At 44.3% G+C, this 13,659-nt stretch overlaps 1 protein-coding gene across 1 annotated transcript in view; it reads left to right on the top strand.

Annotated features, from left to right (window-relative positions):
- Positions 1–13,659, top strand: part of LOC138246484 (suppressor of tumorigenicity 14 protein-like) — a 128,955-nt gene that overhangs the window by 77,090 nt on the left and 38,206 nt on the right. The window contains exons 9-11 of the mRNA XM_069201121.1: positions 1,585–1,682; positions 5,411–5,520; positions 5,667–5,797. Coding sequence (XP_069057222.1) covers positions 1,585–1,682; positions 5,411–5,520; positions 5,667–5,797 — 339 coding nt within the window. The remainder of the gene's footprint in view (positions 1–1,584; positions 1,683–5,410; positions 5,521–5,666; positions 5,798–13,659) is intronic.

The following is a 13,659-nucleotide window of genomic DNA, read 5'->3' on the forward strand; positions in this document are numbered from 1 at the left end:
TGACAGCATCAGGATTGGCTGCAGGGCAGGTTGGAAGCCTGTTCCTGCAGACTGCAACGGAGGAGTGGAACGGCGTGGCAACAAGTGAAGATAAGTGGGTTTTTATTTTTTTAAATTAAATTAATGTTTATTTCCCCTCCCACCCCGTGCACTGCCCCAGCCCTTCCTCGCTCTCCAAGCTGCTACTGGCTTTTGATAGGCACTAGAGTTTGGTGAATAGTCTGTTCACTGCTAAATCACCAATTCACCAAGGACAGGTCATCAGTGCAGTGGTTAAAAGTGTAAAGCACTGGTATGAGAGCTTCATTCTGCACTTGAAGGAAGCAGAAACATCATGATCGTAGCGACATGAGAGGATGTATGGGGGTAATGATGACCTTGAATGCTGAAGCAGGAATCTTATGTTCATCATTTAAGTGTGGGTCACACTATTAGTTCCAAAAGGAACACTGGATCCATTTTGAAATGGCACTAAGGATTCAATAGAAGCTCTCGCAAAACCTTCCTGGTGCAGCGAGATGAAGATCTTTGCAGTCACATCCAGACACACTTCTCTAAGAGCCCATCGATGTATCTTTCAGCTAACGTTCATATTTCTTTATTTCACCTGGCTATAACTTTCAAAATGAGTACCATTTTTGTTTCTTTCATTTCAAAGCTTTACTGAAAATAGTCTCTAACATAAACTATAGCTTTCACAGCTGCTTGTATACAGCTCCCCAAGTGGGAAACCACTCTTATTCAAGAAAGCACAATAAATCCTATTCAGTCCTCAAGCAAAAACAACACTTCCCACCAATAAAACTCTTATTATAGACCAATTCTCTAAAAAGCGAAGTGCCTCTTTGGCTTCTGGCTCCTGACCAACTGTGTCTCCTGGGCAGCCACAGCTGGGGGAGCAACAGTGAATGTTGCCCCAGGCCCTCAACTCTTTGCTGGGCCTCGTGATGCCAAATCGAAATCTATTTATATATCACAAAAGCAGATGTAGCCAGCCTGTGTGATGTGTTTATGATGAGACGGGTATCAGCAGTCGCTGCTAAGTGACACCACAAACTGGTGCTGCGTTGAAATATGTCCAAGGACATTGTTTTTCTTTTGAATGAGATCTTTGTGTGCTAGAGGGGTATCCCACAAGGGACCCTCATGAAATTACAGATCCTGGCCCCAGAAAAACCTCCAAGAGGCCTGTGTATCTCTGCCTTGGTAGTGCATCACGTGGGCTATTTTGAAACAAACTGTTAGCCCTTACCATATTATCTTGTATTGGTCATGGCAGAATGGCTTTTTTTTGGTCAAAAGGAACTGAGGATGTAAATCACTAACTTGTTTTTAAAAGTCAGAAATGGTCTTGTATGGGTGTGTCCTTTTTATAATTCTGTTCAGTATATCCTGGATCTGAATGTGTTGTGGGGATGGGTAGCGGTGTACTCTACTGCAGTATGATGAAATGCTTAACTTTCTGTAGCATGTTGAGGACTTAGTGTGTGTTCTGTATTCCTATGCATAAAGTGCAGGAGATGACTATTCTGTTCCTTTCTCCTATGATGGTTTCTTTAATACATAATCTTGTATGTGTCCTAGGCTGTGGCCAGACCCTAATCTCCCAGACTGGGAACTTCACCTCTCCTCATTATCCTGACTTCTACCCTCCCAACATTGACTGCAGTTGGATTATTCAGGTGAGATGCTGCCCTTGCTTGGTCATTCTATCTTTGTCTTTGCTTAAGTACCATTAAAAGATGAATGGCATTTTTCATAGTAAAGGGAGAGACCAATACTAAGCGTGTGCATTGGCCACATGTTTCATGTGATATGGCACTGGAGTTTGGCACAAAATTGGTTCCAGCATAACAATGGGGGTCTGAACGTGGGAATGGACTAAGGTCTTCTGGGCTCAGATGTTATGGTGGGTAGAGCATAGACCCCCCTTGTTTCTAAGCGATATGGGTGTTTATGGTCTAATTATCACATGAAGGGCTTTGGTGGGTGTTTACAGCGTTTCTGGTTGGCTAGGGTAGGCACCTCAGCCAGGCAGAACCCACCACTCTAGTCAGGGCGAGTAAGTTACACATCAAAGATAACCTGTGTTCACCACCAGTAGGTTGGCATAGAGCATTCAGGCTTATCCCCAGATGCAATGCGTGGAGCGTTTGCACAACATACACAACACTAGTGACAGAATAAATACACCACAAAAGAGACTCCACAATATGCTACATAAAAATAAACTGTATTGAATAACAACATAGACCATAACAACATAAATCAGTAATATTGTGCCAACAGGCACTTGTCCTCATAAACACCTCTTACCCCTGCATAGAGGGTAGGACTTGTGAACCTGTAAGTCACATGAAACATCATCAAGGAATCTGGCTGTATCATGTCGCAACATTACAGTAATACTACTGGAGACCGATTCTCCTGGGATGCATATCATGAGTACCTATGATGAACACATCTTCCCTGTGTAGGCTAGGCAGCTCCCGAAACTATGCAGGTCACTCCAATGAAACCAAGAACAACATGCCATATTACATTGGGCCTGAAAATGTGGTAGGAACCCTGAGGTCAGAAGATATCATGCAGGCAGCCAGAATGACTGGGATCCACACATCGAGCGAAGGAGCTCTGCACTCCTACTACGCAGGGGCAGTAATTCCCCTTAGCGGGAACGTGGCCTCTGTCGAGGTTGCCGTCCGGGTTGCTATTTTCCAAACGAGTGCCCCCTAACACACAAACATGAAAGGAGCGCCCACACCTCCCACACTGGGTCAGGCAGGTCCGCACACCAGGGCACACAGTGGCGGTTCCTCCTGGCAGTCCAGCAGTGCCAGGGAAGTACGGGTCATTGAGCACTGGCAATAGGGCAACAAACAGAAAACAATCCTGACAAGTCATTTGTGCCACCCAGCTGTCACCAGGACAACAAACCGAAGAGCAGTCCAGATGAGTCCTTTGGCGGAGCGCAGAAGTCCTTCTGACCGAGGTTCAGCCACAGTTCCAAAAGTGCTATTTTCTTGTCTAGAAATGTAGGAGACAATCCCCTGCATTTATGCTCATTTTGCACACCTTCTACAAAGGGGTAGAAAGGGTTCCAACAAGCACTAACCGTTCCAGGAATGTCCCCTTTCCCCTCCAGCACTGGCTCCAGATATCAGTAAGGGGTATACAAGCCCTTTGTGTGAGGCCAAGGCACCGCCTTTACAGATGCATGCGTGCCTAGCCTCTACCAGCCCAGGAAGACCATTCAGTATGCAGATGTACTCTTGTTACACCTCCATCCTCCCCGTGTGATAGCCGTCTGAAAAGTATGCACAAAGCCCAGCTGTCACTATGCCTCAGACATGGATAGGAGTCGAGCTTCAAAAGAACCAGAGTTTTCTCACTACCAATCCAACCATACCAAACATGCCTACGCCACCACTCCTAAATCAGAAGATACAACTTAGACGTGTGTCAGGGCATTTCCGAAGCAATCCTATGAGAGGAGCAGCACTCACAGTAGTGAGAAACTAAATAGGCTGTTTGTCACTACTAGGACATGTAGTACATAAAGACATTTGTCCTATCTTTAACATACACAGCACCCTGCCCATGGAGCTAGGTAGGGCCTACCTTAGGCATGACTTAGGTGTAGCAGAAAGGGAGTTTAGGCCTTGGCAAGCAGTTTGACTTGCCAAACCAGTGTGGCAGTAAACTGTGCACGCAGGCCCTGCAGTGGCAGGCCTGAGACATGTTTAAAAGGCTGCTTCTGTGGGTGGCGCAATCTGTTGGGTATATGTTATACCACTTTCCAAGGGACTTACAGGTAAATTTTATATAAGCCAAACAGGTGTAGGCCAATTCATAATATTTTAGGGGAGAGAGCACATGCACTTCAGCAATGATTAGCAGTGGTAAAGTGCCCGAGTCCTAAAAGCCAACAAAAAGAGGGTCAGAAAAATAGGAGGAGAACGGCAACAAGTTTGGGGATAACTCTACAGAAAGGGCCATTTCCAACAGCAGGGTTCCCAAGCATCATGGTTGGATGATACCAGGGAGCGCTACAGTGTTCTGAAGCTTTATATACAGTACGGCCATCATCTTCTATTTTGGTAGTAGAGTATTATTTGAGTGGTGAGGATTGTAAAAGAATTATCATGTTTCTTGGTGGGATGGAGCTTGGTGTTGGAGGATAGTTATAAGGCTTTAGAATATGGTGGGGCTCTGGGGTGTACAGCATGGACTTGATTATAAGTACATGGATGCCAAGATTTATGGATGGATGAGATATTAAGTCCAGAGCATGGACTCCATATTGCATGACTGGAGGGGGAGTTCAGGGGTAGTAGAGAAAGGATGCAAGTTTCAGGGTGGGGTTAACTGGGAACCCACAGGTTTCATAGATGGGTGCATTTTATGTGGTAGCACATGGTGGCTAGGTTTGTTAGTAGGACTTCAGCACAAGTTTCAATGTTAGTCTCATGCTTTTATGATGGGGGAGAGCATGGGGAGGATGGAGCACAACTCCCAGGATCTCATGTTAAGAAAGGATTTTTTGGGGGTGGAGGGGGTTTGGCCTCAAAGTTTATAAGTGGATGTGCATGAGCTACAGGTTTTACAGTGGGGTGGAGGTTGGGCAGTAGAACTCGTTCCTCGGATATCGTGGTGGGAGGGGAGCCAAATGTTTTATGGTGAAGGCATGGGTCACAACTTTCATAGTGTGGTGGGAAATTATGTGCAGAGCATAGTCACATGATCGGAAGGAAGGAAGGAGGAATATAAGCGGTAAAGCATGAGTACAGGGTTTCATGGTGAGACTGGAGGTTTTAGGTTTAGAATGGGCCTTAAGTTCATGATGGGACAGGAGAACAGGTGCATTAGAAATGGACCTCAGATTTTATGGCTGGTGAAGATTGGTGCAGGAAGATGGGGTTGATAATGGGGATATTAGTGGGTAGGACATCTTCATCAGGTCTCAGGATGGCAGTGGATCTTGGCAATATAGTAGGAACACAGATGTTCTTATTCAATGGGGTGCTACCTGGTTGAAGTTTTGAGTGAAAGTATAGTGTTTTGGATTGCTAGTATTTGTGTTTTTTCATGAAGAATCAAGCTCTCAGGAAAGTGTAGTAGTGGCAGGTGATGCAAGGTGGGTATGAAAATCTAGGTGAATATGGATGAGTTTCTTTATGGGCTGGTTGATAGTTGCATGTTCAGTGTGAGTGAACCAAGCTTGATCCCCAGGATAGAAACCATTATCAATGTAAAGCGGTTGGAGAACACAGTAGAGCATGACTGCTGGAGTTTGTGGCAACACACTGGAAAAGATTATCTATTGTATCACTGAGTTTGCAACCGAAGTAATTGATTGGAGCTCTGAACTGATCAATGAACTAATATGTTCATTCTTTACTCCTAACAGGTGCCTTCTAATCTCCATGTCCGAGTCCAGTTCAAAATGTTTCGATTGAAAGAGCCAGATGTGATAGACCCTGTATGCAGCAAGGACTTTGTTGAAGTCAACAATGTGAGGTATGTTTCTGGTGTCCTATTGAGTTGAGCATTACATGGGAGCTTGAAGCTGTGACTCACTGGAAGATGGGCCCATGAATTAGACCTGAAAATCCAATATAGGGAAGGTTCCACTGATCTAACTTTGTGTGTTCTGTACCCCTTAGGTATTGTGGTGAACGTACCTTTCTGGCACTTACCAGTAGCAGCTCTTCCATCGAGGTCAAGTTCCACTCAGATGAGTCATTCACAGACAAGGGGTTTATGGCAGAGTACAGCGCCTACGATCCAGGCAATCGTAAGTATAGCCAATGGTTTCTTCTTATCCTCTGTCAGTCTCACATAACCATGTATTACAAGTTCTTCAGAATGACTTCTTTTAGCTCAAAGCATTTGTTACAGCTGGACCAAGGTTACACCCAAGTTACATGATTAAGGTCCAAGTCTGTGTGTTTACAATGCTGAATTGCACATTGTTAATAATTATTTGTCTCTAGCCCATCACAAGGTATTAAGTTGAAAATATTGCTTTCCATGAAATCTGCTGCAATGTAAGAGACCAACTTGAGGGCAGTGACACTCTACCTCCTGCCACATGGAGGACACCAAACAAAATTTTGATTAAAAAAAAATACCATCATCCCTTCATGTTAACCCATGTTAGCTAAGCTCTACAAGGATGGACTTTTCCTACACTTAGTTCAGTGCACCAATGCTTGAGTGTGAAAGTACAGGTTGTTGTAGCCCCACACAATCCCACTCAATACGTAGATTGTGGTATCCATGCTTTCTGGGTTACCAACAGTCCCTAGAAAAGAGATGCAGTGGTAATTCAATCCCAGTTTCATTCTTTAAACAATAACACAGAATTTATGCAGTGAACAAAAATACGCTTTCTCTGAAGTATTTTATTTCAGCACTCTCATCCTGTTGCTTAGCACATGTAAAATAACCACACACATTTATCAAAACAGCACTGATGCCTATTATAACCAACAAGAGTAATATGAAAGTTTCTACCATAGTTGAAATATCATTTGGCAACCTAGCACCCTAAAGCCAACTTCGATGTGCTATACTAAGAGAGAATGGAGTAGTGTTAGAAATGGGGTCTCCAGTTGGCAGTCAGTTTACACCCTGTCCAAGTAGGGACCCTCACTCTAGTCAGGGTAAGGGAAATACACAGCTCAGATAACCCCTGCGCACCCCCTCGGTAGCTTGGCACAAGCAGTCAGGCTCATCTCAGAGGCAATGTGTTAAGTACTCGTACAAACACACACATTGAAAACCCCACAAAAGCACTCAACACCAGTTTAGAGAAATAGCCAATATTTATATGAGGAAATCCAGTCCAAAACGCAAAAATCCAACATACACAAGCACAAAGATGAATTTTCAAAGATTAAACTTCAATATAGTGCTTAGAAACACAATAACTCTTACTTGGGCTATTGTGGTGTCGTTGATGGAGTCGTTCCTAACAATCCATCACCACTCATGAGGAGAGCGGCGCCGGTCATGGAGTCACACGGACTCCCAAGTACAGTACCTTTGGTAAATGAGGAAAGAAGCCGGTGCACGGAGTCAGGGAGGTGAGGCATTGCTGGATCCGGTGCTGCGTCAGTTCCTTACTGCAGGGGAGGTGATGCACAGCACTCCGCCTCATTGCACATGTATGTTTGGCCAGCCATCTCGGGCTGGCCAAACATAACATGCGCAGTAGGCTCTCTCCAGCCCAGCCCTGTGTTGCCAGGCTGGAGAGAGCAGGCACAGGCTTCCAGTAAGCTGGGGAGCTCCCTGGCTGGGTGCTCCTAACCAACTCTAACACTGCTCTGGGAGCCTGTGCTGCAGCAGAGGAGCGTTGCGGTGGTGGCTGCAACGACGATAAAGGTACGTTTTTTTTTTTTTCTCTTTACATTTATTCATTAATTCCCCCTCGTGCCGCCCCGCAAGCTGCTCCTGGATGTCAGTCAGGGTCGCCACGCTCCATGTTGCAGGCAGAGGGGTGGAGTTGTGCAGTGGCACCGGTTCTGAAGTCATCCAGAGTCGGAGTGCCTGGATCGTCTTGTTTTCTCACCAGAACTCACTTCCAAGGGCCCAGGAACTGGATTGGCACCACTTGGCAAGTCAGGGCCCTCAGCAGGAGTACCCAGGTGCTGGCAGGTGAAGTCTTTAGTGTCCCTGAGAATTCTTAATGAGGCAAGCTCAGTCCAAGCCCTTGGAGAAACTTCACAAGCAGGATTTCAGAAAGCAAAGTCTAGACCTTTCCCTCTTAAGGCAGAAGTGGCAGCAGCAGGCCAGCACAGCAAAGAAACAGGCAGTGTGGCAGGTCCTCGTCAAGCATCAAACTCTTCTCCTTGGCAGAGGTTCCTCTTGATCCAGAAGTAATCTGCAAAATCTGGGGTTTTGGGTCTACTACTTATACTCATTTCTGCCTTTGAAGTAGGCAAACTTCAAAGGAATGTCTGTGTTGTTCACAAGATCCTGCCTTGCCCAGGCCTGGCCCCAGGCACACACCAGGGGGTTGGAGACTGCATTGTGTGAGGGCAGGCACAGCCCTTTCGCCACTCTAGCCCAGGAGCCTCATCAAGATATGTAGGACACTCCTCAGCTCCCTTTGTGTCACTCTCTAGAGGGAATTCACAAACAACCCAACTGTCAGTCTACCAAGACGTGGATTCCACACGCAGGAAGAGGCACCGAATGGTTAAGCAAGAAAATGCCCATTTTCTAAAGTGGCATTTTCAAACAGACAATCTAAAAACCAATTCTGCCAAAAAATTTATTTTTAAATTGTGAGTTCAGACACCCCAAACTCCAGACCTCTATGTGCTCCAGATGGGAAACTGCACTTAAGATGTCTGAAGACAGTCCTCATGTTAACCTATGGGAGAGATAGGCCTTGCAATAGTGAAAAACAACTTTAGCAGTATTTCACTCTCGGGAAATGTAAAACACATCAGTACATGTCCTACCTTTTTAAATACACTGCACCCTGACCATTGGGTACTGTAGTAAACAGGAAGGTTTGGGCCTGGCAAGTGGCTACACTTGCCAGGTTGAATTGGCAGTGCAAAACTGCATATACAAACACTGCACTGGTAGGTCTGAGACATGTTTACAGGGCTACTCATGTCATGTGAGTGGCACAATCAGTGCTGCAAGCCCACTAGTAGCATTTGATTTACAGGCCCTGGGCATGCATGGTGCACTTTACTAGGGACTTACCAGTAAACCAAATGTGCCAATCATGGAAAACCAATTACCAATATCTCTTAGACAGAGAACACTTGCATTTTAGCACTGGGTAGCAGTGGTAAAGGGCCCAGAGTATCAAAACCGACAAAAACTAATTACAGCACAGGGTCCGAAAACTGGGCCAGATGCAAAAAGTAGAGGGAAACCACCCCAAGAGCTGCCAGGTCTTACAAGTAGCATGACTTGAATCTAGAATTTCTACGAATTCAGCACACTGCATATCTGTTTACAGCAAGAAGCTGTAGTTATCAGTAGCGATGAGAGTGTTCCCTCAAAAGGAAAACAAACATCAATTGGGCTCAGCTCCTCTCAGACTTGGCTCACTGTCAGCACTCAATGTAGTAGTGAATGCTGTTACAGCATGGCAATCTCTCAGAATCTCTGGCAGTATATTGTGCGAGTATCTTTGGTACGAATGATGCAGCACTCCTTCAGGTTAGTCTCTGTGATGTCTGAAGCACTTGGTTCACCATTTTCTTGTTTGGGTGAGGTCTTCTCCATTGCTTTGTTGTTGGCAGCCTCAATTGTTGCCCTAGGTAGTTTCTGCTTACAATCCTCAAGTATTGAACTGGTGCCATAGGGTACCTCAAGCAGCTTATTCAAAATTGGAGAATAAGAACATATTTGATTTTCAAAACTGCACTGATGCATGTTACTAAGAATGAGAACAATATGTATGTTTGTACCATAGTCAAAAGGAAATTTTGCAACCTAGCACCCTAAAGCTTTCTTCTGTAAACTATTCTATGAGAGTGCATGGTCACTTAACTTTCATCTAGACTTTCTTAGGATTCAGGAAACGGCATACCAGTTTACATCAAGAAGCTGTAGTTATAAGAGCGCATTCTCTCGAAAGGAAAACAAACAGCTCAGCTCCTTCCAGAGTTGGCTCGGTATGCTGAGTCATTACAGTAATATGGCAATATCTGGCAGTATCTTGTGCGATAACCTGGGCAAATGAACTCTCGAGCCCAGTGGCCACTTGATCCTTTTATACTGTTGCTCATCTTAAATGGGGAGTTTCCGACATAAGCTGTGTATAGCCATAGACTAGTCTTAGATGCATCAGTATCAGTAAACTAAGTCAGTTCAGATTACATTGTTTATTAGCTGACCTTGAAATATAGATAAGGCAGTTCACAGACACACAGATTCTTAGAAAGATGATGACAGATGGCATCTATGTCAAAAGTAGACATGCCGATCAGACAAAAAATTAAGTCTTGACCCGTTAAAATGCAGTCCAGCTGTATGGTCTTTGTGACTGTTTTGCTTCACTAATGACCGAGCTAAAATTCAGACACACTGAAAGAATCTCCGGAATGCAACTTTTAGTCTAGGAAATGCATTTAATAAATCACTCTGCGAGGCTCGTAAAGGAAGGTCAGTACAACTGAAAGTGCACATTTAAAATGTGCACAACAATAAAATGAAAACGTGTAGAAAGAATCTTCAATCCATAAACAGCAAATATATACATGCAAAGATAATAATTAGTAAAAATTCATCACCATGGGGCACAGTTGCTCCTTCATTGTTCTCTCAGTAGCTTCAAGCCATAGACTCCAAGATCAGCTGCAAGAAGAAAAAGGGAGATCTACCCTCACAGGATGTCAGGCATTGACTTCTCAATCCTGACTGAAGTCTCTGAATCTCCACATCGTCACTCCTGGGTCTCTTATATACCTTAAACAAGCCAGAGAGGAGACTTCTAGACCCCCCTCACCCTCGCTTCTTGTTCAGACATGCTGACTACTTTGGGTTAGGTCTGAAAGGAACGCGTCGGAATTGGCCAAGATCCCAAGGTGCCCTCTCTCAAAACAAAACCGTTCCCTGACGTACCATAAACATCATCCTAGTACATTCTTATCAGCCTAAGTCCTTGGTGAGAAAGAACACGCAGACATGCAGAATAAAAACATGAGCAGAAAGCCCATTGCATAACCTGGGCATGGAAAAATACTTGCAGCTTTTAACGTGGCGGTGGTTAATGTTAAAATAAAGTCAATAGGCAAAATGAAACTGGTGGTCACTAATGTGACGGTGTGCTGCTAGGCTAAGTGCAATGTGGAGTCAGTGGTCAAAACACAAATATCATTATAGTGACTGAAAACTAGTACCTCTAGATAAAAGTAGCGAGTGACGCCTGATATGTAATACAAGCAACTATCATGACCTGTGATCACCCATTTCTCAACATTAGCTTCCTTATAGGACTAGTAATGATTGTTGATCCTCGCATCAGCGGTCTTGCTTTAGTTTAACAATTTACCTAACTATACAAACCTCATGCATCACACATTCAAACACCACCAACACCACAGTACTAGGCTTCATACTTGATGCTGCAAAGTAGGCGAAAAGTAGACTGTTGTGGTCATATAAAATACCTGTGTAAATAATTACAGAAATAAAATGACAGCTAGGCGCTCCTCCTATCTACGCATTGTCTGCGACAAAGTACAATGTTTTTATGCAACACCACTTGGAAATAATTACATAAATTTCAAATCTTTTTAACATAGTCATAACAAGCACCATAATATCACAAATTACAAAATGTACTAGGGTCGTTCTCCACAGCCTCAACTAGAAAAATACAGGGTGTATAGAGTTTGGTTTGTGTTTAAATTGTTATTTGGCACAACAGTGTTCCCTGGTACCCACTGGTGGACGCAGATGCATCCATGCAATCACTATGTTTTAAGCTGGAGAAATGTTGAATTCTGGGGGACCAACCATACTGCTCCTCCCTTGTACATAGGCACACATTTTAGAGCAAGTGGGAAGCTGACCCATAAAGCACATGGGCTTAATTTAGTGGTTATATACCATGCCGGATAACTGCCTCTGTAGCCCCAGACCTCCAAGGTCTCTGTGGCAGAGCCACCATGAACAAAAGGTCAAATGAATATCAGCCATAATGAGTTTTTGTTGCTCCTTGCCATTATCCTTCCACCTAGCCCTCAAAAGGCGTCCGAGAGGCAAAGGGCAGGTTAAGGGGTTGAAAGGCCTAACCTTACCCCTCAACCCTACACAGCAACAGTAGTCACCGGAAAGGAGTCCCACTTAAAAAGGCACCTCCATAGAGCTTGGCAAGAAGCAAGGTGGTGCCCAATCCTGAGCCTTCATTGTTTGACTCCCAAGAAGGAGCCTGCAAATGAGAGGTTGGAGCAGACCAAGATTGGATGTGGGAGTGGAAGCTGCAGTGGGTATTTGAGGTCATAACCGGCTTTTCCACAGGCTGTACTGGTTGCCAAACGCCAAGCCTGGTGAGGCTTGTTGTAGCTGCCAATTAATGTTAAACTAGCCACAGTGGAGGCTACACTACTAATTTAAGGCCAACCCCAGTTGTATTGGTGTCTGTGCTGGTTATTCATGGCCACAAAAATGTATGAGGAGACTACATTGGGCACTGAGGTCGTACTGCCGGTTGTAAAGACTGTAATGGCCTTTTGAAGCCATGTAAAGTTATAGTGGAGTGTGCACTTGGCACTCAAGGGCACACATGGCCATTGGAACTCTTGACCTGTAAGACCATTGCTGCAAGATGTGGTGGTTTTGGCTTTGGGGAGGCTGGCCTGGGCCTTCAACGCAACGCATGTGTGTTGGAAGATGACGACTGGCTGTTTCAGGCTGAATCTACTCCCAGAATAGCCTACACGGAAAATTTGAAAGCACAGCAGATGTCACCATGGGTGCTAGTAAAGGAGTTTAGTTTAACAGTAAATTATAATGAGAGCAAGATTATTAAAATTACATAGTTACTAAGCAGTTTATTAGTTTAATAACAGTTGTTATTTTGAACCTATTTTAGGTTACCTTCCTCAGTGTCCCTTCCTTTAGACATCACTGTGGTCACATATCTCCACTTCCTGTGATGTCACCCAGAGGCTGGGAGCTCCTTGATATAATGCGCATTGACCACTCGCCACGCCCTGTATTTTACTCACTTGGCATGGCAGCCTCTTCTGGATGGAGGTGCTGCAAGTACAGGGGCAGATCCAACCACATGGGACCTGTGGATCCAGAATAGTTGCCCTTTCTAGGGGCACATTCAACCTTGTAGCACCTCCTCCTGCACCATGAGAATTAGTGTATTCAGAATACTGCACAAAAACACTTTTACGTTGCCATCTGCTTTGTTGTAAATATAGCAGAGGTAATTTTTGTCATTCTGCACAGTTCACAAATGATCCTTAATTTGAGTAATACGCAAAGGAGAAAGATGGCTTGCACCGGGAGTCTTCATAGCAGTCGTTCGGATAGTGGATAAGAGCGCACACTCGCAGAATACATTTCTCCAATGCATCTCTGAATAGGTTCGTAGGTCTTCGAAGGCCCAAATGGATATCACAATTTTTTACGCAACCTCAAATGGGAGTAAAATGCCTCTGTGGTAACTGATAGAATGTGGATGTGTGTGATACTATCTGGACCACCTTCACATGCAGATCACCTCTCAATGAGAAAGCAACTGAAAACATGACTTTTGTCAGCTAGCTAGTCCAAGCTAGTCCTCGGAGGTATTGACACGTTTATTAAATCCTGAATTTAAAAAAGAGAATCTTGGCACACCTAAACCACTATAGAGTCTACAATTCCTGCTGCAGTTTAGCTACCAAGTCGCCACTCACCAGCTGAAATCCCTGCTAAAGTAAATGGGCTCTTTATCATTTTGAGATTCATAAAGCAGTCCTGCACACGTAGGGTGGGTCTGAGTGAGATGTTGATACTGCAACAAAATAATGGCACTGTAAAACTACCATCCCTAAATGTACTGTCATTTTTTTTAGTGACCTACCACACTTGCTTTTAGGTTAACCTAAAAATACTTTATCATAGAAAGGGGATGAAAGTTTGCCTTGCCCTCAAACATTTTCAAATAATGTTCTTATAAGT

The sequence above is a fragment of the Pleurodeles waltl genome, chromosome 7 (assembly GCF_031143425.1).
Source record: "Pleurodeles waltl isolate 20211129_DDA chromosome 7, aPleWal1.hap1.20221129, whole genome shotgun sequence".
NCBI lineage: Eukaryota > Metazoa > Chordata > Amphibia > Caudata > Salamandridae > Pleurodeles > Pleurodeles waltl.